General features: G+C 38.3%; 2 protein-coding genes across 4 annotated transcripts in view; both read left to right on the top strand.

The window, feature by feature from the left end:
- The window catches only part of LOC106869477 (cytochrome c oxidase assembly protein ctaG), a 216635-nt gene that overhangs the window by 64134 nt on the left and 125397 nt on the right, over positions 1 to 27104 (top strand). The window lies entirely within an intron of this gene.
- LOC149135308 (neuropeptide FF receptor 2-like) lies at positions 12008 to 13397 on the top strand. The gene has a single exon (XM_089353284.1). The coding sequence runs from the start codon at positions 12568 to 12570 to the stop codon at positions 13366 to 13368; it is 801 nt and encodes a 266-aa protein (XP_089209410.1). The 5' UTR covers positions 12008 to 12567; the 3' UTR covers positions 13369 to 13397.

Here is a 27104-nt window from a genome sequence, read left to right as displayed (position 1 = left end):
CCAGGTACGGTGTTCAGATTACTTAATACACCGAATGTAAATCGATAAACTGAATATTTTTGGTCTCCCCTTTTTTGCAGTCCATTTGAGAACACTCAAAATATTATGCGGATCCCTAAAAGGCTTTTAATCACGGAAGAGCTGAATGCATCTTCAACCCAACACACACACACACACACACACACACACACACACACACACACTTGCACACTCGCATATGCATTGCTGCTATGTTTGTGTAATTGAGTTAAGCCGACCTCTTACTGCTTCACATTGTTTGGGAGTGTAAAGCAGCATTCTTGCTATTAATCCTTGGCAAAGAGATGACAACACACTACAACTGGTAGCATCTGGTGTCTAAGTGAAAAGCTTGCATTTAATACAGCCAACCCACTAGTTTGACCTGACACTTCTTAATCTTCTGTAATGACTAATTCTCCTCCTTTTAAATTGCTCTATAGACATTTCTTGTCTGTTAATTAATTACTCATAATATACAACCTGTTACTTGCTGCTGCTGAATCACAAGATTCCAACAAAAATGTCTTTACCCACCAATTTTTCAAATTTTTTTTCCTCTTGTTATTATTTTCCTGTTTTTTTTTTTGTTCTAGTTCCACTTATATTTTCTTTGTACATATATTTTTAGATATATCTTTTGTCTTTTACCCATTTCAGTCATTAGACTGCAGCCACGCTGGGGACACCACTTTGAAGAAATTTAGTTGAATGAGTTAACCCCAATGCTTATTTTTTTTAAAGCAAAAGAGACTGATAGAATAAGTACTAGGCTTACAACGAATAAGTCCGGGGGTCGATTTCTTCGACTAAAGGCGGTGCTCTAGTATGGCCGCAGTCAAATGACTGAAACAAGTAAAAGAGTAAAAGAATATTGTTTTTTTCTTTTTTACTTGTTTCAGTTATTTGCCTGTGGCCATGCTGGGGTACTGCCTTGAAGATTTTTATTTAAACAAATCAATCCCAGGACATTTTTTTTTATAGTCTAGTACTTATTCTATCGATCTCTCTTTTGCCGAACCGCTAAGTTACTGAGATGTAAGCACACTAGCACCAGTTGTCAAGCAGTGATGGGGGACAAACACAGACATACACACACATGCACACACACACACACACACACACACACAAAATATACGATGGGCTTCTTTCAGTTTCTCTTTGCAAATCCACTCGCACAAGACTTTGTTTGGCCCAGGGCTATAGTAGAAGACACTTGCTCGAGGTGCCATGCAGTGGGCCTGAACCCAGATGCATGTGGTTGGGCAGCAAGCTTCTTATCAACACAGCCACATCTGCACATATATCATTAGTTTTTCTAAATTATTTTCCCCATTTCCATTTCATGTCTGTTGAAAGCTCCTATAAATCTTAGTATTTATTTACATAAAATGACCTGAGGCCATGAGCGTTTTACAGTTAGATATTTTCTTTTGTTGCTGATTTTTGAAGCATAGAATTAAGTACTGTATGGCTATCACTGTGAATGCTGAGCTTTACCAGTTTTTTTTATTCAAACTCCATTTAATGCTTGACATCATTCTAATATGTGTTTGTACTCAATTGCAACCATCATATATATTTGTATACAACATGCACTTATATGTAATGTGCACAACTATTTTTTTAAGGCAATGAAATACCACAAAAAAACTTGAACGTATAATTTGCACTAACTCTTCTTATTTTCACTGATATTTTTCTTTATTCCACTGGTTTTCAGAATTTTTAGTTTTGAATGTCAGTAGTTCTTTTGTATATGTCATTACATCTTGTTATATATATTTTATCATTTTAAGATGGCAGGTTGGCAGAATCGTTACCATACAGGACAAAATATTAAGCAGGATTTCTTCTGATTTAATGTTTTGAGTTCAAATGCCACTGGGGATGACTTTGCTTCTCATCTTTTGGGAATTGATAAATTAAGTACCATTTGAGTACTGGGGGTTGATATAAATCGACTTATTCCCTCTGTCAAAATTACTGGCCTGGTGCCAAAATTTGAAACTAATATATATTTGATCATTTTGATCTTGTTTAACTCTTGTCATAGGACAGATATACACTGACAAAAATTTCATAGTTTCCTCTTCAGAAAACTTTTAAAAAAATAACAGTATTTTTGTTTACTTTCCATAAAGAGTGGATTTCTTTTTTCTAACCAAAACTTTTTAAGAATAGTTTTGAGAAATAAAAAAATCCTTCATGCAATATTTTCCTGATCGCAATATTGCAAGAAAGAATAGGTAGATTCTTCAAGCTGAGCCAAATGGCAGGAGACTTAAAGGTAGACCAAGAACAAGATGGTTTAATAATATCCATCATCTTGGTTGGTCATGTTTGGGAAGCTAACTGGAAAGTGTAATGGTGGTTGCTTCCAATAGGTCCCTATAGAGTAGGTGACTGAGGATTCTACCCACACTACCTTCCCAAGAATAGTGCATGAAGAAAATGGATGGAGGGATGGTGTTAAGAAATGAAAACAGCATTCTATCTATCTATTATAAAAGCTTATTTCAAATCATTTACTTATTCATTTTGGTTATGTGGTATCAGAGGAAAATTAATGTTTAAATGAAGATTTTTTAAAAACTCCTATAAATTGTATTATTATCCATTTTTTTTTATAAAACTGTCTTTTGGTTTTATGTTTTGAACATTTATGATCTGGTGAAAAAAGTTTTTTTTTAATTAAAACTTTAATTTTTTTTTAAACAGAATACTAAAATAATATTAATAAAAGAAAATGTATTTATATAAATTGTCTACATATATTAAATGGTTTCAGTATTCTGGTTTCAAATTTTAGTACGAGTCCAACAATCTTGGAGAGGAGGCAAGTTGATTCCATCGACCCCTCTGCTCAATTCGTACTTATTTTATCAACCCCTAAAAGGGATGAAAGTCAAAGTCAACCTCAGTGGAATTTGAACTCAGAACATAAAGACTGGAGAAATGCTGTTAAGCATCTTGTATGGCATGCTTTCAGCTCATTAAAACTATATATATTGCATTTGAATTGATATATTTATGTGAAATGTAGTTATGGATGAGACACTTCTGTATTATAACAAGCTATCTTAATTAATTTTATATTAATTCCGATATTAATTATTACGTTTGTGACCTGTAGTCATTTGTGTTCCTCTAGTGATGTAGCTAATATACTAGCACCAATATAACAAAACAAACCGTGTTATTTAGTTCTAGCTAAGGCAGCGAGCTGGCAGAATTGTTCTGGGGTTGATAATAATCGACTCACTCCTTTCCTCGACATTGCTGGCCTTGTGCCAAAATTTGAAACCAGTATTTACGGTGTTAGAGGGTGGTGAACTGGCAGAATCATTGGCATGATGGGAAAAATGCTTAGCAGCATTTCTTCTGTCTTCGTGTTCTGAGTTCAAATTTTGCTGAGGTCAGCTTTGCCTTTCATCCTTTTTTTTGGGGTGGGGGTGGGGGGTCAATAAAATAAGTACCAGTTGATTACTGAGGTTGATGTAATCGACGTACCCTCTTTCCCGATCTTGCTGGCTTTGTACCAAAAGTCGAAACTATTATTTAGTTCTTGCTTGACATTTCAATTCTGCTTGATTCAAAAACAAACATCTGCACATATGCAAGTGCTTCATCGACACTTTCCTATTTTCCTGAAAGCTTGACAAAGAAAATGAGACAACATATATCTGGTACTTCAAAATAGAATTTTGAAGGAAAGAATTTTTTTTTTTGTAAACAAGTTTGTATGCATTATAAAAACTGGACTCGTGTCACTCGCAGGTTTTTCTCAAAGTCACTTTGTATCTGTTGAAAGCTCAAGAAATTATCTTTGGGTGCAAAATCTTAGATGCAGTATTAAATGTTGCTATACATCTCACACATTCTTCATGCATCTATTTATGTTAGGCATGTTAAGTGGGTATCTTTTTATATGGAATTGTAGAAGAAGAAATCCAGAGAATTACTGTTGTACCAGTAATTATATATTTAAGAAAAATTACTGCTTACATAAGTAAATAAGGTTGTTGTTAGTTGATATGGTTTGTAAGGATGCAGACTCTGTTTTTGTGAAGATTTTGAGAATCTTTCTCTCTCTCTCTCTCTCTCTCTCTCTCTCTCTCTCTCTCTCTCTCTCTCTCTCTCTCTCTCTCTCTCTTTCTTTCTTTCTTTCTTTCTCTCTCTCTCTCTCACTCTCTCTCTCTCTCTCTCTCTCTCTCTCTTGTCTTGACAAAGATCCAAATGACATATAATATCAAACACACTTGGATTTAAGCTGTCTGACGAAGGTCATCTTGAATAAAGACGAAAAGAAGAGAAAGAAAGACTGGCAGAAAATATACAGAAAGAGAGAAAAGAAGGAACGAAGGAGTGAAGAAAATAGTAAGGGATGAAATAATGTATGAAATATAAAATAAGGATAAAATTTTAAACAAAAGTTGTGTTTGCAAATCAAATAATATTCAACATTGAAGAAAGTTTTCTTAAGAAATCCTTTCTGGTTTTATTCAGAGAGAAGAGCTCAAAGCTGAACTGTTGCCAGTACAAGAAATGGGGATTAGTAGAGTAGGCTTATGTTATTATAGATATCTGATTAAAATATCCTGAGCTTCGTTAGCAGAGAAACATCTGGTTATGGCTTGGCTTTCATTATTGTTTGTTGTTAGAATTATCACATTGATAATACGTAGTTTTAAATCTCCCTGACCTAGATAAGGAAATGATTTGAACAATGGAAATCACAGGCACTCAGGCTCAACAGTTAGTAAACCAGATGTAGTATGTGTGAAGTGTGCAGCATTATATACATCATTACATGTTGTATGTGGGCAGTATTGTGCAGCTACATTTGTTGTATGTATGCAATATGATGCATCGGTGAGGTAGCAAGCTGGCGGTGTCATTAATATGCTGGGCAGCATTTTGCCCATCTTTATATATTCTGAGTTCAAAATTTGCTGAGGTTGACTTTGCCTTTTAATCCTTTCAATGAATATATATATATTATACCTCACTGCATGTTGCATGTATGCACTACTGTACAGTCATGATGTTGTGCATGAGCAACATTGTACATCAATACTTGTTGCATGTATGCAGTATTGTGCATAAATGTTGTGTTCGTGTGCAGTATTATGTGCATCAATGCATATTCTGTGCAAGTAGTCTAATGCATCAGTGCATGTTGTGAGGGCTGTGTGCATGAATGCATGTTGTGTGTATGCAAAGTTGTACATCAATGTGCATTGTATGTGAGCAATATTATACAACAGTGTACATTGTATGCAGTGTTATATACATCACAGTCTGTTGTGTGCATGCACAGTGTTACACATCACTGCATATTATATATACACTGTGTTATATGCATCAGAGTGTGTTGCATGTGCAGTGTTATATGTCAGTGTGTGTTGCATGCAAGTAGTGTTATATGCAACACTGCATGTTGTATGAATGCAGTATTATTCATCAATGCATGTTGTATGCAGGTAGTATTTTATGCAATACTGCATGTTGTGTGTGTGCACTGTTGTACAGTAATGCATGATTTATGCATGCAGAATTATGCATCAACACATGTCATGTGAGCACTATTGTGCATCATCATGTATGTGAGCAGTGTGCAGTATTGTACATGAATGTATGTTCTATGTATGCATTATTATGCATCAATGCATGTTCTATGGAAGCAATGTCTTATGCCACAAAGGTGACAAGCTGGCAGAATCATTGCTGCGCTGGACAAAATACTTAGCTGCTTCTCTTATGGCCTTCTGCATTCTGAGTTCAAATGCTGCCAAAGTCAGTGTTGCTTTTCATCTTTTTTTGGGTTGATAAAATACCAGTTAAGAATTGGACTGACATAATCAGACTAACACTTTGCTGCTTATAAAATTGCTGGCTTTGTGCCAAAATTTGAAATAATTATTATATACAACATTGTGTGTTATGTGTGCAAGTGAAGTACTGTACCACAATGTATGTCGTATGTGTGTAGTAGTTATACACCAATGCAGGTTGTATGGATAATTTGTTATTGTTGTTGTTGTTGTTGTTTAGCACCAGGCCAATCTTTGTTGGGAAGACCCATGATCAAAGACATTCTAATCTTGACCATCCCACCTTATTCAGGCACAATATATATCAAGCTACTTCTCTGTGCTGGTGCCAATTAAAAAGCATTTGCGTTGATGCTACATAAAAGTGCTCATACTGGTGCTACATTAAAAACACCAGAACCCTGTAAATTGGTTAGCATTAGGAAAGGCATTCAGGTGTAGAAGCCAAGCCATATCAGACTGGAACCTGGTGCAGCTCTCCAGCATGGAAAACGGACATTAAAGGATGATGATGACATTCTTTCTTCATTTTTATTTCAAAGACAGCTGAGCTGAGTATGACTTGAGATTGAACCTACTCTCAGAGGGTGTGCAGGTTGCATTTTATTGTGGCATCAACACTAGAGAATGAAGAGTAGCTAGAGGTGGATAAATGATGAAAGTGAATGATGGATATCAGTGCTAAATGGTCAAAGGTGTGAGTACAGGTAGAGTGCTGTTCTTTCAACTTACATCAGTTTTCCTGTGCCAGTATGAGTTAGTGTAGGCATGAAGCCTTAAATTTAGTGGGAGGGAGTAAGTTGATAACATCATCCCCAGAACTTAATGAGTACCCATTTCATCAACTCTAAAATGATATTGGCATCTATCACCTCTACACATTTCTACATGAAATTGTTGACCCTGTTATCATTTTTAGTGTTGTTTACACCTTGAGATCTGAAGTAAACAAAGTACTGAGCAGTATAATGCTTCCATCTGTCAAGTACCCTACAACAACATTGGACAGTATTCACCCTCACCACTAAGCAAATGCTGCTATACTTAGTAGCTATCCAGCTCCTCAAACTAGCTGTTGTGAGTATTGCTACCAAATATTGATGGATGATACTAGGTATAATTGACCTGAACTGATCAGGGCTCACTTATACCATGTTCATTACCCACCCTCTCTATCATGTAGTGCATGAGATGGAGGTTGTAATATATTCATATATTCATGTTTGTACATCACCATTTAGACTATTGAAGACAAGTGCCAAACTCCTTGCAAACATCTTGGCCAAAACCTTAAAATGTACTCTGAGCAAAAGTTATGTACTGAAAATTATCCATGTGGTTCCCCTTGTTTCAGTTTTTTCTCATCAAAACTACTGTTGTGAGTTTTGGTATCCCCCTGCCAAAAGGTCATTGAACAAGTCTGACATATATATATATATATATATAGACCATACAGTAATCTGTCTAAATCAGGTGATTTTTCTCTCCATGCAGCTAGATATTGCTGGAATATCGCCTGATTATCACAGCACTCTGCTTCCATTGCCAAGAGTCACAACTCACTGATGAGGTGATCATTTAAGTCCATTGTGCAACTAGGGATGCCACTTCTAAACAGTAAAGTACCACAGAAAAGTTGCAATATTAAAAATAGCAAATAGATGAAATGTAAGTGTTTGAATCATCCTTCCTACTTAGGTTTTCCGATTTTGGTGAGTCAAATATTCCAAGTGGAATATAATTTAAAAAAGGCAGGATGAATCTATAACCTCATATGAGCAGAATACAACACAAGCTATTGTATATTCTTTTGATAAGTCTCTGTGGGTGTTTACTTCACATTGTCATTACATTTATATAAGAACTCAACTCCAACAGAACAAAACACATATCATCCGCAGTATACTAGTTTGGATTACAGATGATGTTAATGCACTAACCAAGTTGCCTACCTGCAAGGATATCTCTGAAATCACTGCTTCATCAGTCTTTTATACAGATATATATATATATATATATATATATATCATCATCATCATCATCATCGTTTAACGTCCGCTTTCCATGCTAGCATGGGTTGGACGATTTGACTGAGGACTGGTGAAACCGGATGGCAACACCAGGCTCCAGTCTGATTTGGCAGAGTTTCTACAGCTGGATGCCCTTCCTAACGCCAACCACTCAGAGAGTGTAGTGGGTGCTTTTACGTGTCACCCGCACGAAAACGGCCACGCTCGAAATGGTGTCTTTTATGTGCCACCCGCACAAGCCAGTCCAGGGGCACTGGCAACGATCTCGCTCGAAAATCCTACAGGAGCCAGTCAGGCGGTACTGGCAACGGCCACGCTCAAAATGGTGCATCTCATGTGCCACCCGCACAAGAACCAGTCCAGGGGCACTGGCAACGATCTTACTTGGCTTGCCGGGTCTTCTCACGCACAGCCCATTTCCAAAGGTCTCGGTCCGTAGTCATCGCCTCGGTGAGGCCCAATGTACGAAGGTCTTGCCTCACCACCTCAGCCCAGGTCTTCCTGGGCCTACCTCTTCCACGGGTTCCCTCAACTGTTAGGGTGTGGCACTTTTTCACGCAGCTATCCTCCTCCATTCTCACCACATGTCCATACCAGCGCAATCGTCTCTCTTGCACGCCACAACTGATGCTTCTAATGTTCAGCTTTTCTCTCAAGATACTTACACTCTGACGGGTATTCACATTGACATTACACATCCAACGGAGCATACTGGCTTCATTCCTTGCGAGCTTACGTATGTCCTCAGCAGTTACAGCCCATGTTTCACTGCCATGTAGCATGGTTGTTCGTACGCATGCGTCATACAGTCTGCCTTTTACTCTGAGTGAGAGTCCCTTTGTCGCCAGCAGGGGTAAGAGCTCTCTAAACTTTGCCCAGGCTATTCTTATTCTAGCAGCTACACTTTCAGCGCACCCACCCCCACTACTAACTTGGTCGCCCAGATAGCGGAAGCTATCGACTACCTCTAGTTTTTCACCCTGGAATGAGATAGAAGTTGTTTCCTGTTTGTTTGCAGTCTTTATTGCACCTGAACATCTGCCACAAACAAAAACTAACTTGCTAGTTAACCTGCCTTTGATGTTGCTGCACCTCTTATGTGTCCATAGCTTGCACCGGGTACATCTTATAGAGTTACTACCTACTCCTTTTCTACATACTGAGCAGGGCCATCTACCTGAAGGGGTTTGTGTTTTATCTACCTTCCTACTTATTAGGATTTTGGTTTTAGCTAGGTTGACTCTAAGGCCCTTCAATTCTAGACCTTGCTTCCACACCTGAAACTTCTCCTCTAGTTCTGATAGTGACTCCGCAATTAGGGCAAGGTCATCAGCATAGAGGAGCTCCCAGGGGCAACCTGTCTTGAACTCCTCTGTGATTGCCTGGAGGACTATGGTAAATAATAGGGGGCTGAGGACGGAACCTTGGTGGACCCCTACCTCTACCCGGAATTCATTGCTGTACTCATTTCCAACCCTCACCTTACTGGCCGCATCTCTGTACATGGCTCGCACAGCTCTCACTAGCCATTCTTCTATCCCAAGTTTCCTCATTGACCACCAGATAAGGGATCGGGGGACCCTGTCAAAGGCTTTCTCCATGTCAACGAAAGCCAGGTACAGAGGTTTATCCTTGGCTAGGTATTTCTCTTGCAACTGTCTCACTAGAAATAAGGCATCAGTAGTGCTTTTACCTGGCACGAACCCAAACTGCATCTCATCTAAATTGATTCGCTCCCTAATTAGTTGGGCTATGACCCTCTCTGTAACTTTCATAACCTGATCTAACAGCTTGATGCCTCTGTAATTATTTGTATCTAAAGCGTCCCCTTTACCTTTGTAGCAGTTGACTATGATGCTGCTACACCAGTCATAGGGTATGACTCCTTCGTGTATCACCTGGTTCGTAATACGGGTGACTAGGCTATAGCCAACACTGCCAGATATTTTGAGCATCTCTGCAGTGATTCCTGATGGGCCGGGGGCTTTCCCGGTCTTCATACTCTTAATTGCTTTATCTACCCTGGTACTATCAACTCGGATAGCTGGTCCCTCTATTGGGTCGACATAAGGCAGGCTCTCTTTCTCCCATTCATTCTCTTTATTAAGCAATCTATCGTAGTGGCATCTCCAGACCTCTTTCTTTGCATCCTCATTTAATGCAAGCGTACCATCATCCATGCGAACACATTTCTCTCCTACAACATCACTATTCTCTCTCCTACACTGTCTTGCAACACGAAATACCTCGAGTCTTTGGTCCTCACGGCGCAGAACATTGGCAAATCTTTCCTTATCTGCTTCCCCTCTGGCTAAATAAACCTGTCGCCTAGCCTCCCTTCTGGCACATTGGTACAATTCCCTGCTACCACCGTTCTTCCAGTCCTTCCAAGCTTGTTTCTTTTGTCTAATAGCCCTGTCTACCTCCTTGTTCCACCACCACGTTACTCTGGGTTGGGAGGGGACCTTACACCACCCACAAATCTGGTCGGTGGCTTTCAACAGGTTGTCCCGCAGAAATCTCCAATTGTCTTCCACGTTGTATGATGCTATATCCCCTTCTATTTCGTTAAATGCTTCAAGTAACTTGTCTCTAAGTCTCTGTCCGTTTGCAGGGTCTTTAAGCTTCCACACCCTTCTTCTCCAAGCCTGTCTAATTCTGGGCACCCATTTTGCCTTGATCCCAAAGTCGCTAACTACTAATCTATGTTGTGGGGTACATTCTTCGCCAGGGTAGGTTTTGGCATTTATAAGCCGCCCTCTTTCCCTATTTCTGGCGAGGATGTAGTCGATTTGGCTAGAGTGTCTGCCGGAGCGGTAGGTGACTAGGTGACTGGCAGGTTTCCTGAAGTTGGTATTGCAGACCATAAGATTGGTTGCATCCAGCAGTCTGGTTCCCTCCTCGTTGCGGGAACCGAAGCCATAGCCTCCATGTATGCCATGGAAGCCCCCAGCACGACGTCCGACATGCCCGTTGAAGTCTCCAGCCACAAAGAGAAGGTCCCTGTCACTCGTCGACGAGGTAGTTTGCAAAAGGGTGTCATAGAATTGGTCTTTCAGACCATCTGGTAGCCCAGGTTGAGGTGCATAGGCTGAGATGACAGTAGCTAATCTATGATGAAGCACTAGTCTGATCTTAAGTACTCTGTCTCTTACTCTAACGACCTCGATTACCTTATCCACCCATTTCTCCGCTAGAAGTATTCCTACGCCCCCGACCCCGTCAGTGTTCCCTGCCCAGAAAATCTTGTACCTGTGTTCTTTGCCTGTGAGGAACCTTGCAGAACCTCCTCTCCATCTTACTTCCTGGATGCAGCACATATCTACGCATCTCCGTTCAAGCATCTCAACAATTTCACCAGATCTACCTTTCAGCGTGCCGACGTTGAGAGTGCCAATCCTAACAGTATGGGTGTTGGGGGTGTGGGCCTGTAGCCTGGGAAGGGGAAAAGCAGTGTCGTGTACCTGAAAAGAAAACTTGCAATTGGAAGAATTCATAAGCAAAACAGTACCTACAACCTGCAAACATTTCTCAACCTTAATGCGCTACCCAAGGGTAGGGGAGAGGATGGCCAAGGCCACTAGATGGGTTCCGGGAGACAGCCGAGGTTGACAGGATGACAGAGGGATGAACTTCCGGTGGAGGGGGCGGGATGACAGAGGAATGAACTTCCGGTGGAGGGGGTGGGATGACAGAGGAATGAACTTCCGGTGGAGGGGGTGGGATGACAGAGGAATGAACTTCCGGTGGAGGGGTGGGATGACAGAGGAATGAACTTCCGGTGGAGGGGGTGGGATGACAGAGGGATGACAGAGAAATGAACTTCCAGTGGAGGGGGTGGGATGGCAGAGGAATGAACTTCCGGTGGAGGGGGTGGGATGACAGAGGAATGAACTTCCGGTGGAGGGGGTGGGATGACAGAGGAATGAACTTCCGGTGGAGGGGGTGGGATGACAGAGGAATGAACTTCCGGTGGAGGGGGTGGGATGACAGAGGAATGAACTTCCGGTGGAGGGGGTGGGATGACAGAGGAATGAACTTCCGGTGGAGGGGGTGGGATGACAGAGGGATGACAGAGGAATGAACTTCCGGTGGAGGGGGTGGGAGGGCGGGTTACCGCCAGCGAGTAGATAGGGCTCTTAATTGTAGATTTTAAATATTTGAGAGACAACAATGCATAAATCGTAATTTTTTAAAAGAGCAATGAAATCTGGGTGATTAGAATATAACGTAGCATGAATTTAGGAAGCTTAGAAAATGAATAAGCATGAATTTAAGACAACAACTGAATTCAATTGAATTTCATGGAGAGAAACAAGATAAATAATAGGGGGCAAAACTAAAGCGCAAGGTATTGAGATGTTTGAGGCCGTAAATAAATAAAAAAATCTCTATCTTATCTGCATCTTGGGTATTTCGTCGTAGTACGTCAGCGAGATAATTTAGAATGGGTTTCTCATTTATATATAGCCAGAACCTGAAGACCTTAAGGAAAAACTACGAAGGGGAGAGAGAGGATGGAGGGGTAGACAGAGGCATGGCGGGAGAGAAGATCATCATCATCATCATATATATATATATATACACACACACACAAACACAGCCATATTTATATATATCAACAATCAACATATATACATTGTACATATTAAACTAGAAACTATACACTTGTTTCAACATGAATGCAACCCATTTGTAATGTAGAAACTTTCATCCTTTTACTAGCTGTCATTGATCTGATTGGATGTATCTTTGGAATGCCTCTGGAAATGGCTGAACTCTACCCGGCAATACAATCAAAATATTTGTGTAAATTATACAAGTTTGTTGTCTTCAACTGTTCTGCCATATCATCCTTGATTCTGCTTATTATTGCCATTGAAAGATTCAGAAAAGTACGTTGTCCAAATGGCAAACAAATTACTCCAAAACTACGGCAAACTCTTATTATTTTCATAACTGTAACATCAGTTGCATTGGGACTGCCAAATCTGTTTTACTTTGAAGGCATTCCCTTTACCCATGAAAATAAGATATATATGATATGTGACTTTGACCTTACAAGGGCATCTGTCTGGTCATACACTCTAGCAGGATTAATTATTTTCATTATATTTTACCCAACCATGACTGTACTTTATTTGTTTGTTCAGAAGACTGTTACTCAGCATTTCAAGAAAAAACAAGGTAAAGAAGAAGCTCTCAAACAACGAGGAATCACTCGTATAAATATTGTACTTATCTCAATTTCTGTTTTGTTTTTTGTCAGTTTTTCACCAACTTTTGTCTTCTTTGTCATATATCCATACTGCAAAGATTCTAACTTGTTACAGATTTTGAAAGTAGCTTTATATCGTACTTGGATACTAAATTCATCTTTAAATCCCTTGGTGTATGGATTTTGTAACAAAATATTCCGCAAAAGCCTTGTAAATATATTTACTAGGGGTAAAGTTGTCTTTGAAATGGAGGAGAAATTTTAGGACTTGGTTTACACCACCCTTTCAAAAGAGAGGAATACTTTCTAGTAACAGAAACATTTTCTTTGCTTATCATTTCTTGTGAAATACAATTTTTTTTTCTGTACTATGCTGAAAATAACTCAAAGTTTGAGGTATTTGATAAAAACCTTTTCTGTTTTTATTTTAATATTTGGAGAATTATATTTTCTTTCATAAAATTGGAATGTTTTGATAGAAATGTGAGCATTTTAAAATATGCTGTTTGTATCCTTATCGTAGAGTCAGTCTAAGGTAAGTTAGTATCATAAAGAACAATTTGAACGCCTGAACAGTTTCTATTGTTGTTTTATATCTTCTATGGGAACATAGCTGTTTATGTAAGTTCTGTTTTAAACTCAAAACTATTTGAATCCCACAGTTTCTGAATTACATATTAAATCTACATTTGAAAAAATACTGAAAAGTAAAACAAAATTTTTGCTGTTGTTATTGTTGCTGCCATTATCAACTTCTTCATCATCATCATTATCATCTTGTCATCATCATCATGATCATCATACAAGAAATCTAAGTTGTTATTTTTGAAATTGTTTTAGAATTGCTAAAAACCTCGCAGATTAATTCAAAATTCTTTCCCTGCCAAATGTGGTGTCCAGGAGAGGTGGATGCATTGGTAGAGACATACAAAATGCACATGTCCATACCAGTGCAGCTGAGAACAAGTGTGCTAAGATAGTTTTTCATATATTCAATTTATGGGATGGATCCTGCTTTTGAATGTGCTGAGCCCAGTAATTTTATGTTTTTTGAGATTGTATTTAAGGATGGCTTGAATTTTTGATGTTTGTTTTGTTATGTTTCTTTTTTCTTTGTTTATCCCTACATCACTACTAATTGAGAACAACTATTTTTTCCTGCTCTTGTGGCTCTGATTTCATCTTCTCCCAAGGTGAGCTTCCAGATTTTGATAACATAAAGAACCATTCAATTACTAGTGTTTATATGGCATTAGTTTACCTCCTCCCCATCAGAACTTCTGGCCTTGTGTCATAATCACCATCATCATCATCATTGTCATCATTATTATCCTCATCATCATCACCATCATCTTCATCATCATTACTCTTATGTCCACTTCTCTCTGCTTGAAAATGCTGGTGAGGTCTTCTCTAACACAGCATTGTCCCATTCCTGTCTTTGTACCGTCTTTCTAAGTTACAAAATATTTAGACTGGCCAATCCATGTGGATCTTCTGACAGTTCTTTGATATTTGCATTGATATGGACATGTTACCTAGGCACATTGTATGTCCCTAACAATGCATTCGCTTCTTTTGTACAGTGCACTTGTCAGATAAAGGATTCAAAATTAATATGCTGTACTTTTAACAATTCTGAAACAATTTCAAAAATAACAACTTAGTATTTTATATTAATAACAACAACGAAAATGTTTTATATTTTTTGCTGAGCAGAAAATTATTGTTAAACTTACCAACTCATTAATCTTGTGTTATACATACTTTATTGGTAGCATTTATTCCTATTTAAGAAATAAACCCTTCTAGAGTTGTGATTAACATTACTATCATTGTCTCACATTTCAACATTTTCTTTAAATGTCTTAGGTACATATGATTTATTATATTAGATTTGTGCTTGTGTGTGTTTTAATCTGTTTGATTATTCAGTCTTTATGGGGAAGTCCCATAACTGGACACTAAATGAGCTAAACAAACTAGACAGGAAGAGACTGACAATAATGATGGAATTTAGAATACACCATCCAAAATCTAACATAGAAAAGTTATATCTACAACAAATGGAAGCTGTTAGAGACCTTATATAACTGGAAGACTATTATAAAATATTCATCATAAGACTACAGAGATATCGAAGTCCAGAGCCATGGAAAACTGTTACAAAGAGCTGCAAAAGAGGATCAAAACTAAAAAAAAACTGAATATGCTACAAAGAGGTCATAATGCCAGATAAATGTGAAAGAAAATAAACAACAAAAGCTGTTAAGCAACAAAAATCACAACTAAAACTGGAACTACAAAATATGATAAAACAATGGCAAGAAAGCCCTTCCATAACAAATACTGGCCTAAGTCAAACAGAAAAGAAAATAAAACCCCAACACTGGTTGGGAAGCTCAGGACTCAAAGCAGAGACTGTAGAGTTTTCATTTGTGGCACAGGATGAAAGCCTCCCCATCAGAAACCACCAAAAATACATAATGAAGAAAAATACAATAAGGAACTTCAGAATATATGGTGATGGGGAAGAAACAATAAATCATATTTACTCTGGCTGCCCAGTCCTGGCTAAGAAGAAATATATCCACAGACATGACTGATTTGGGACCTACGATCATGGAAAGCTATGCCCTCACTATGAAATGACAACAGAGAAAAGACTGTATAGGCATATCCCAGAAAAGGGCTCAGAATATGACAAAGCAACCATCATCATCATCATCATCATCGTTTAACGTCCGCTTTCCATGCTAGCATGGGTTGGACGATTTGACTGAGGACTGGTGAAACCGGATGGCAACACCAGGCTCCAGTCTGATTTGGCAGAGTTTCTACAGCTGGATGCCCTTCCTAACGCCAACCACTCAGAGAGTGTAGTGGGTGCTTTTACGTGTCACCCGCACGAAAACGGCCACGCTCGAAATGGTGTCTTTTATGTGCCACCCGCACAAGCCAGTCCAGGGGCACTGGCAACGATCTCGCTCGAAAATCCTACAGGAGCCAGTCAGGCGGTACTGGCAACGGCCACGCTCAAAATGGTGCATCTCATGTGCCACCCGCACAAGAACCAGTCCAGGGGCACTGGCAACGATCTTACTTGGCTTGCCGGGTCTTCTCACGCACAGCCCATTTCCAAAGGTCTCGGTCCGTAGTCATCGCCTCGGTGAGGCCCAATGTACGAAGGTCTTGCCTCACCACCTCAGCCCAGGTCTTCCTGGGCCTACCTCTTCCACGGGTTCCCTCAACTGTTAGGGTGTGGCACTTTTTCACGCAGCTATCCTCCTCCATTCTCACCACATGTCCATACCAGCGCAATCGTCTCTCTTGCACGCCACAACTGATGCTTCTAATGTTCAGCTTTTCTCTCAAGATACTTACACTCTGACGGGTATTCACATTGACATTACACATCCAACGGAGCATACTGGCTTCATTCCTTGCGAGCTTACGTATGTCCTCAGCAGTTACAGCCCATGTTTCACTGCCATGTAGCATGGTTGTTCGTATGCATGCGTCATACAGTCTGCCTTTTACTCTGAGTGAGAGTCCCTTTGTCGCCAGCAGGGGTAAGAGCTCTCTAAACTTTGCCCAGGCTATTCTTATTCTAGCAGCTACACTTTCAGCGCACCCACCCCCACTACTAACTTGGTCGCCCAGATAGCGGAAGCTATCGACTACCTCTAGTTTTTCACCCTGGAATGAGATAGAAGTTGTTTCCTGTTTGTTTGCAGTCTTTATTGCACCTGAACATCTGCCACAAACAAAAACTAACTTGCTAGTTAACCTGCCTTTGATGTTGCTGCACCTCTTATGTGTCCATAGCTTGCACCGGGTACATCTTATAGAGTTACTACCTACTCCTTTTCTACATACTGAGCAGGGCCATCTACCTGAAGGGGTTTGTGTTTTATCTACCTTCCTACTTATTAGGATTTTGGTTATTAGGATTTTGCCAAAAGTTCACCAAACAAGTCTGGCATATAAATGTATAAAACCAATAGAGTAAACTATCTAATGCAAGTGATTTTCTCCCTTGTGCAGCTAGATATTGCTGCAAATATTCCTCTGAATATTGTCTGCTTTTCCCAACACTCTGTCTCCATTGCCATGAACCACACCTCACTGGTGAGGTTGTCATTACAGTCCATTGTGTGATTAGGGTCACCACTTGTGCCACAATAAAGCTCCAATATTAAATCAAATTGCACAAATGTAAATGTTTGAATCATCTTTCCTACTTAAGTTTCCTAATTTTGTCCAATATTGTGATACTGGATTGTAAGGTGAATCTGTTAAGTTCAACTAAGTAGAATGTATATTAATCTGTAATTTTCTACAAGCAGAATATGACACAAGCTATTGTGTATTACATTGATAGCTCTTCTTGGATGTTTACTTCACATTGTAATCATATTTGTGTAAGAATTCAACTGCAAGAACAGAACAAAACAAATATCATCCCCAGTATACAACTTCGGATTACAAATGATGTTAACGCAATAATGAACTTGATTGCCTACAACTACGTATCTGAAAGTAATGTACCATTAGTGTTTTATACAGATAAATATATATATATAGTTCAAATTTGCAGAAAGCAAAACACAAAGACAGGTGTAGGAACAACAAGCAGATGTGTTAGTTTAATGCTTGGGAACAAAGGATATGTATGTACATATGTGTGTGTGTGTGTGTGTGTGTGTGTGTGTGTGTGTGTGTATGTATATATATATATATATATATATATTGGACACTAAACTCCATTTGCGAAGACCTATTGAGGCAAGTGAAATCGAAATCGAACTAAAATCGACGACTGGCACCCATGCTAACGTCGTCTCCTTCATTGGACACGAAACTCAGCTTGCAAAGACTTATTGGGGCAAGCGAAAGCGAAATTGGGATGGCACCTGTACCCAGCGTGGCCTTTCTGGCACTTGTGCCCGTGGCATGTGTAAGGACTTTTGAGCGAGATCGTTGCCAGTGCCCCTGGACTGGCTCGTGTGCTGGTGGCACATAAAATACACCATTTTGAGTGTGGCCGTTGCCAGTACCGCCTGACTGGCCTTCGTGCCGGTGGCATGTAAAAGCACCCACTACACTCTCGGAGTGGTTGGCGTTAGGAAGGGCATCCAGCTGTAGAAACTCTGCCAAATCAGATTGGAGCCTGGTGTAGCCATCTGGTTTCACTAGTCCTCAGTCAAATCTAGTATGGAAAACGGACGTTAAACGATGATGATGATGATGCTTTACAGTTAGATGAGTTCCTTGTTGCTAGCCCCTTGTCCTAGTTTTTCCAGGAAGAGAACTCATATTTTACATGTCTTTGAAAGGCGTGAAGTGAGCAGACGATTTGTTGATAAGAGGATTGATAAGAACTCTGCTTGTAGCATACAACTTTTGCTCAGCACAATTGTAAGCAACCACAGAAACGAACATTCATAATTGCATTCATTTAGTTTCCATCTATCAAATTTTCTCACACGGCTTCAGTTGGTCTGAGCCTGTAGTAAAAGACACTTGCCCAAAGATACTTGTCAAAGACACTTCCACAATAGAACTGAACTTCAAGCCATGTGATTCTTAACAACACTGCCATGCTGAGCATCTCTCTCTCTCTCACACACACACACACACACACACACACACACACACACACACACACACACAAGTACATTTAAAGTAGAGGTTTTATAGTCAAATGTCCCTTCTTTCACAATCCCCTACTCTCTCTCTCTCTCTCTGAGCCTCTCTCTCTCTCTGAGTCTCTCTCTCTCTCTCTCTATCTCCCCTAATTTTCCTTAAGCATCAAGTTTGTTTCCAAATGAGATGACAACTAATTTGACAGAAACTTTCACAGAACAAATCTTATAAAATCTGCAATAATAGTAACACTTCATTTTTAGCTCTTATATTTCTCTCCTTCCTTCCTTCTTTCTTTTTTCTTCTTTTCTTTCTTCTGTTCTTGTTGCTCCGTGTTTCTCCCCCTCCCCTCTCTCTCTAACCTATTTTCTTTCACATTTTCTAAGATCAATGAGGTTTCCTACTCTGACTCATTGTCCCCTATTATGATGCCGCCATCTTCTCAGCTTTGTTCTCAACTGACATCACAAACCTGCTCCCTTTTTCCACCTCACCCTTCACCACTCACCATCGTTTCATCAGTTCTGTTCTTTAAATGACGAGTCACATTCCAAAATTAGTTTCCCTGTTAACGAGAAAACTACATACAACCAGGCAGAAGCAATATCCATTGTAGCTGTTATTATGATTTGATTTCTAAACATCATTTTATATATGTTTTAGCTTTCAAATGGCACCACCCCACTGGCTAGATGAGCAGGCCAACATTCCCCACTGATTGAAGTGGAGTGAAATGAAGTGTTTTGCTCAAGGGCACAACGCATCACCCAGTCAGGGAAACTGGGCCCATGAGCCTGGCTAGGCTTTAAAAGGGCGGATAATAAATAATAATATATATATGTGTATGTATATATATATATATATATATATATATATATATATATATATATATATATTGAAAAAAAAGTCGTCAGAATTTTGGAATAACTTTTGAAATGGCCTCACCCCCAAAAAACAAAAAAACAAAACAATGTTCTGTTATAAACAAAACCCCCCAAAACACCTGTTTTATATAAATAAGCAAGATCTCTGTATTTTCACAGAATTATATTTGACAAGTTCGAAAGACGAACGAAAACGCTAATATATGTATAAAATAAATGAAAGAAGTTATTCCAAAATTCTGACGACTTTTTTTTCAATATTTAATTCTGTACATCACACCTAACACTCTACACACACACACACACACACACACACACATGCACACATACATATATATATATACATATATATATATATATATATATATATATATATAAGCAATGTTAATTCTCTAAATGAAGTATTAACAGTAACTGCACGATAAAGTGTAGTATATTGCCACTTAAGTGTGGCTGACCCCTAGGGGTGGATGTTACTGTTGCTTTTAGCCCCAGGAGGACATCTCCTCCAGCTGGCTTATCGACACACGACTGTGTCCTGTTTGCCAAGGGAAGTTATCCCTCTCACCTCGATCAGCAGCACGAACGTATCCGGATTTCAGGGTTATTTCCCTTCGTCGGCGTTCGACAGCTGATGACCTTGGTGAGAGAGACAAAAACCTGGCAAACTTATATCTTCTTTTCCAGTGAAATTCTTCACTGATATTGAAAAGGTGAAAACAAGCAATGTTAATTCTCTAAATGAAGTATTAACAGTAACTGCACGATAAAGTGTAGTATATTGCCACTTAAGTGTGGCTGACCCCTAGGGGTGGATGTTACTGTTGCTTTTAGCCCCAGGAGGACATCTCCTCCAGCTGGCTTATCGACACACGACTGTGTCCTGTTTGCCAAGGGAAGTTATCCCTCTCACCTCGATCAGCAGCACGAACGTATCCGGATTTCAGGGTTATTTCCCTTCGTCGGCGTTCGACAGCTGATGACCTTGGTGAGAGAGACATATATATATATGGAATTTTGAATTTAGTTCACAGATCCCCAGTTCTACCTTTGCGGACCACCAGAGGTGCATAGACCCCAGGTTGGGAATCACTGCTCTAGATCAAACCTTGTTATTCATTTGACTACCTATTTGATATCTCTATGTCCTGATATGTACTATCCACTCAGAGCTGACCTCAGGTCACACAACAACAACAACAACAACAACACACATAGAAAGGACTGATGTTGTCTGAATTCTAATAAAAGAATCCCCAGACTTGTAGAGTGGTTTGAAACATGTAAATAAATAGTGTTTGTTTGTTTGTTTTCCCTTATGTCTAAATTTATAAGGCAGTGTGGGAATAAGTTTGTTTGATGTTTACAGCTTTTCTCAAAATCATTTGTGTCAGAATAGAAATGACCTGAAAGGATGACTAGGAAGTGAAGTAAATACATAGACTTAATTGACCACACTACAATGGTTGCTTGCTTTTTCAAATGTAAATATTATTAAGAAAAAACAGATAAAATTGTTTTGCTAAATTTTTCATTGTTTTCAAAATTATCTGAAACAGTGTCACTGTATTTCAACAGAAATATGGTAATGAAAGGGTTAAACAGATGTTTAATTTATATTATACATGCAAATGACACTGATTAAAGCAAATTGATAAATTTGGGAGTATTACACAAGCGCTAACTGCTGTGTGTTTGAGTGTAAATAGTTACATATAAAGATGTAATGAGTTTAAATTAATTTGATGGAAACTTAGATAGCTAGATAGATACATAGATAGATATTTAGAAATTTCGATGTGATCTTGATAACATATGTTATATTAAGGTGGGAATGCAGCTTTAAAAACCTCCCAAAATTATTATATTCTTATTCTCTTTTGTTCCTGATTAATATCTTTTACTTCCTTACAACTGTAAAGATTTTGTGGGCGTGAGTCAGGGATTAGAGGAGCTGGGGAGTGAAATCAAGGGAAGATTTGATTAAAGTGTTTTGCAACAATGGGCCCTTTTGTAGCTTTTGTCTCTGACCTGGAAACTCTGCAGTTTACTCATTATTGCTCTTTGAGTTTAGGAAAACTCGGTGCCCTTATTTTCAAACAAATAAAGGAAAGGAAACAAAAGAGGGACTTGTCAATTGAAGCAAAAATGTGAGAAGTGCTCCTTTTTTTTTTTTTTCATTTATTATTTTGGGAAGATTTTTTTCAGTATAAAATAAATACAATAAAATAAAAGATAAAAATATAACAATGGCTGAGAGCTGTTATTGTTAAAAAATGAATAAATAAATATTCTAGAAATTTCTAATGTTATTGCATGTCTTTTAAAGCACCCCGAGTAAAAATGAAGAATATGATTGGAACAATAGGTTTTATCTATGGTGTGTATGTGTCTGTCTGTGTGTGTAGCCGAAAGTATTTATTGTTCTGCATTATATATATGTGTGCATTTGAATATGTATAATTGTGAATCTATCTATGACAATGTATATATGTATGTATATATATATATATGTGTGTGTGTGTATGTATGTGTGTGTGTGTGTGTGTGTGTGCGCGTGTGTGTAAGTGTATGTGTATTTGAAAGTGTGTGTGTGTGAATGTATTTATAGCTCTGTGTATATGTTTGTGTGTTCAAGTATGTGCAACTCATTCTATTTATGACTGTCTATATGTATGCATGCACATGTATGAGGACGCAAGTTTATGTGTCTGTGCATGTGTATGTGTATATATATATATATATGTGTGTGTGTGTGTGTGTGTGTGTGTGTACATTTGTTCATTAGTGAAAGTCTTTATCTTCTCATTAAGTTTTAGATGTATATGTGTGTGTGTATAATATATATATATATATATATATATATATATATATATATATATATATATATATATATATATATATATATATATATATATACATATATATGTCTAACTTCTTTAATGCTATGTATGTATATATGTAAATACATGAATGTTTGTTTGCATATTTCAGTATATATAAAACATGTACATACATATGTGTGTGTGTGTGTGTGTGTGTGTGTGTGTGTGTGTGTGTGTGTGTGCGTGCGTGCGTGCGCATGTAAATGTTTTTCAAGATGGTGTTATTTGATAAATTTCTTTGTAGATCTAGTATTTCATTTATTTTCCCATCTTAAGAATGTAACAACAAATCAGAATTCTTTTCTCTTATATTTTTCCTGTTGTTAGAAATTTATTTTTCCATTGTATGCATGTCAATGTTTGTGTGAGTGTGTGTGTGAGTGAAAAGAAAGGGTGTGGAATGCAGCAAGAGAGAGAGAGAGAGAGAGAGAGAGAGAGAGAGAGAGAGAGAGAGAGATTCCTATAAAAAGTTTTAATTTTGAGACAGGATGACATTCGCCCAAGTTATCATCCATTTGTTTTGTATTCTTTTGTTTTATTTTTCATCTTGTTTAAAACTTTCAAGAAATTCTTAAACGCCCTATTTTAAGCGTTACTTTAGATTTTTATTTATCACAGACTTTTTTTTTTGTTGTATTTTGAGACTACTGATTAATTTGAAATTATGAATTCCCTTCTTGTTTGAATTTAGCTGTTATATATATGTGAGTGCATGTGTGTGTGCATGTATATGTGTGTATATATATATGTGTGTATGCATGTATATATATATATGTGCATGTGTATCCATGTATATGTGCATATTCATGTATATATGTGTATGTATGTATATGTGAGTATATATGTATATATGTGTATGTGTGTATAAATATATGTGTGTAAATGTGTATATATATATATGTGTATGTATATGTGTGTGTATGTATATGTGTATATATGTATGTGGATCTTTATATATGTGTGTATGTGTATGCATATATATATATGTGTATTTGTTTATATATGTCTGTGTATATATATGTATATACATATATGTGTGTGTGTATATATATATGTATATGTGCGTGTATATTTCATTGGCTAGGTCTATTATTATTATCATCATCATCACCATCATCAGTCTTATTGTCATAATCACCATCATTATTATCTTTTGTGGTAATCATCTTTTTCATTATCATCATGTAAGTTTTTGTTCATTTTCTTTTCTTCTTCTTCACAAGAACAAAGATTCAGTGAGGCTGTTTATGTCTGACCGAGTTTTGGTTCCTCACTCTAATGATTCTTCTTCACTTACACACTGTTGTTGTTGTTGTTGCTGTTGATGTTTAACCCTTTTGATGCCAACCCGCCTGAGACCGTCCCTATCTCTGTGTTATAATAAAAACGCCTGTTCATATTGAGATTTAAATTTTCCATTATAGTTTCATCTAAGAACCTTTTGTTAAGTTATATTCCAAACGTTAAATTAATAATGACAAAGCTGAAGCTTGGGTGGGTCATCATGCCAATAATAAACACATGCCTTGGTTCTATTTCACTTCTTTGTTTTGTTTTTTTTTGTTATTAGTCAATTGGTTAAATAATTAACCAGTTAACTAATCAATCATTTGTTTGATTAATTGTGTTATTGATTGATTAAATGGTTAATCAATTGACTATTATAAATAAAGAAAGCACAGCCATAGTTATATGGTTAAGAAGATCACTTTACAACTTAATGATTTTGGATTCTGTTTTGTGAGTGAACTTGGTAGAGAGAAACTGTATAGAAGCCTGTCACACACACACACCCACACACACGTCAGTGCATCTTTATGTCTTTATTTGTTCCCCATACACACACTGCTTGACAACAGTGTTTGTTGGCTTACATCCCCATAACTTAGTGGCTCAGCAAAAGAAACTGATAAAGTAAGTATCAAACTAAAAACGAAATATGTACTTGAGCCAATTTATTTAACCAAAAACCCCTCAAAATAGTGCTTCAGCATGACTACTGTCCAATAGCTGAAACATATATATATATATATATATATATATATATATGTTTGCATGTCTGTGTTTGTCCCCCCTACATCGCTTGACAACTGATGCTGGTGTGTTTACGTCTCCGTCACTTAGCGGTTCGGCAAAAAAGAGACCAATAGAATAAGTACTAGGCTTACAAAGAATAAGTCCTTGGGTCGATTTGCTCGACTAAAGGTGGTGCTCCAGCATGGCTGCAGTCAAATGATTGAAACAAATGAAAGGATGAAAGAATATATCTTTTCAAATACTTGATTGTTTTCAAATTAATCAAACCATTTAGACATAAATATATCGATGTGGTTTACACAGGTCATCTTAGATGTAGTATACCCTATGATCAGAGGTGTTTCAACTTTCACTTTCCTATCTCCGTTTATCTTTTTCCCAATAACATCTGCTTCTCAGAGCTGGCTGGGTTTTGCCTCATTCTTTCAGCCATTCACATCTCACTTGTCCCTCCTCCTCCCTCCTCCTCTCATCATGCTTGATGTGTCCAACCTTCCAAGGCCCTGCACTAAACACTAGCATAGCTAAAGGTGTGGTGGGGCAGAGGGGGCAGTCTGCCCCAGGCAGTACTTCTATGGGGGCGGCACCTCTTTTGGGTCTGCTGTAGGCAATATGTATTTTTTTTGTGGGTGCCTGGGGGCAGCACACACTCTAGCTACGCTCCTGATCCTTCTTTCTCAGAATGACAGCCCTGAGGAATTCCCTCTTGGCTCTTGTCTTCCTTGCAGATATTAATTTTCAAGGAGACAAGAGGAACATTAATGGCATCAGTCTCATAGGTGTAGGAGAAAGCAGTGAGCTGGTAGAACTGTTAACATACTGGGCAAAATGCTTAGTGGCCTTTCGTTTGTCTTAACGTTTTGAGTTCAAATTCCACTGAAGCTTATTTTGCCTTTCATTCTTTCAGGGTTGATAAAGTAAATACCAGTTGAACACTGGGGTCGATGTAATCAACTTACCCCACCCCCGTAAAATTGCTGGCATTGTGCCAAAATTTGAAGCCAATCTTACTGAGGTGAGAGGGCCTGAAAAAGCTATAGGCATTACCCTTTCCTTCAGACCATGCTGGTTAAAAAAAAAAATTTAATTATAGAACTATCTTATCTAATGTGTCTTACTTTTTATGATAATAGTGTTATCTGAGGATGATTTGGCTGCTATTTCTAGCTGGTCAAGAGACCACATAAGGCTCTCTTGTTAGCACATGATGACCAATGATTTTAGGGAAGATATAAACATTATGGATTGAACTTCTTTCTTCTTGCCTGTAATTCTGAAACCTTTTAACCCTTTAGCATTGAAACAAGCCATATTGGGCCCAAAATATTCTGCTTGTTTAATGCTCAAACTGGCCAGATCAGACCTCTTACTCCTACCTAACAATGTTAGTCTAAAAATAAACAATCACCTCTTTATTAATCTGGAAGCTGCAAGATAATGTGTGATTAATTCAAAACAATATGATAAACATTGTTGTTGTTGGCACTCCGTCACTTACGACGTCGAGGGTTCCAGTCGATCCGATCAACGGAACAGCCTGCTCGTGAAATTAACGTGCAAGTGGCTGAGCACTCCACAGACACGTGTACCCTTAACGTAGTTCTCGGCGATATTCAGCGTGACACAGTGTGACAAGGCTGGCCCTTTGAAATACAGGTACAACAGAAACAGGAAGAAAGAGTGAGAGAAAGTTGTGGTGGAAGAGTACAGCAGGGTTTGCCATCATCCCCTGCCGGAGCCTCGTGGAGCTTTTTAGGTGTTTTCGCTCAATAATCACTCACAACGCCCGGTCTGGGAATCGAAACCGCAAGTCCGCTGCCCTAACCACTGGGCCATTGCGCCTCCACTCGAAGAAAGACTTAATGCAGCATGAATGCCACCAAGGTATGCCAGTTTCTTTGGCCCACATTACTCCTATTTTACTTGTTTCAGTCATTGAACTGTGGCCATGCTTGGGTTTAGTTGAACAAGTTGACTCCAACACTATTTTAAGTATGTACTTATTTTTAGTCTAGTGGAAAAATGTCCTCGGGCAGGTCCTGTACATGTGAATCTTCTCCAGCACTCTACATGACATGGGAGGGCCTGTACCCTCCCCTTGCTGCTGTAAAATAGACTACTGGAACTTCGGCTACCATGACCTGTAATGTTGAGACTTTTTAATGCTTATATTAAAAAGAAAAAAAAAGAAAAAAGCCTAATTGATTTCAGTCAAATCTCCTGGCAGAATGACAAAACATTAAACCAATTAGTTTTGATGGTGAGGATTTAGTAATTGTTTGGAACACACTCGTGTGTTGTCCATTTGAACAATGATTCACACAATGGTTATTGATCGAAATCAAAATTTCAGTTTTAACCAAATATAAAAGAATATAATGGGATGCAAATATATCGAAGCTATTAATAACCATTTCTGTGTTAAAAGGTTCTTGAACCAAACTTTGGACGGATTTGCTGTTGAAAATATTATGTGTAGGCAACAGTGCAGTTTAGGAGCTACAATACAGAGTTTCTTTCTGGTTACAGAAAATACATCATCATCA

The sequence above is a fragment of the Octopus bimaculoides genome, chromosome 6 (assembly GCF_046866305.1).
Source record: "Octopus bimaculoides isolate indiv1 chromosome 6, ASM4686630v1, whole genome shotgun sequence".
Taxonomy (NCBI): domain Eukaryota; kingdom Metazoa; phylum Mollusca; class Cephalopoda; order Octopoda; family Octopodidae; genus Octopus; species Octopus bimaculoides.
Note: the sequence above shows the minus strand (reverse complement) of the source record. Positions and strands in the feature narration are given on the sequence as shown.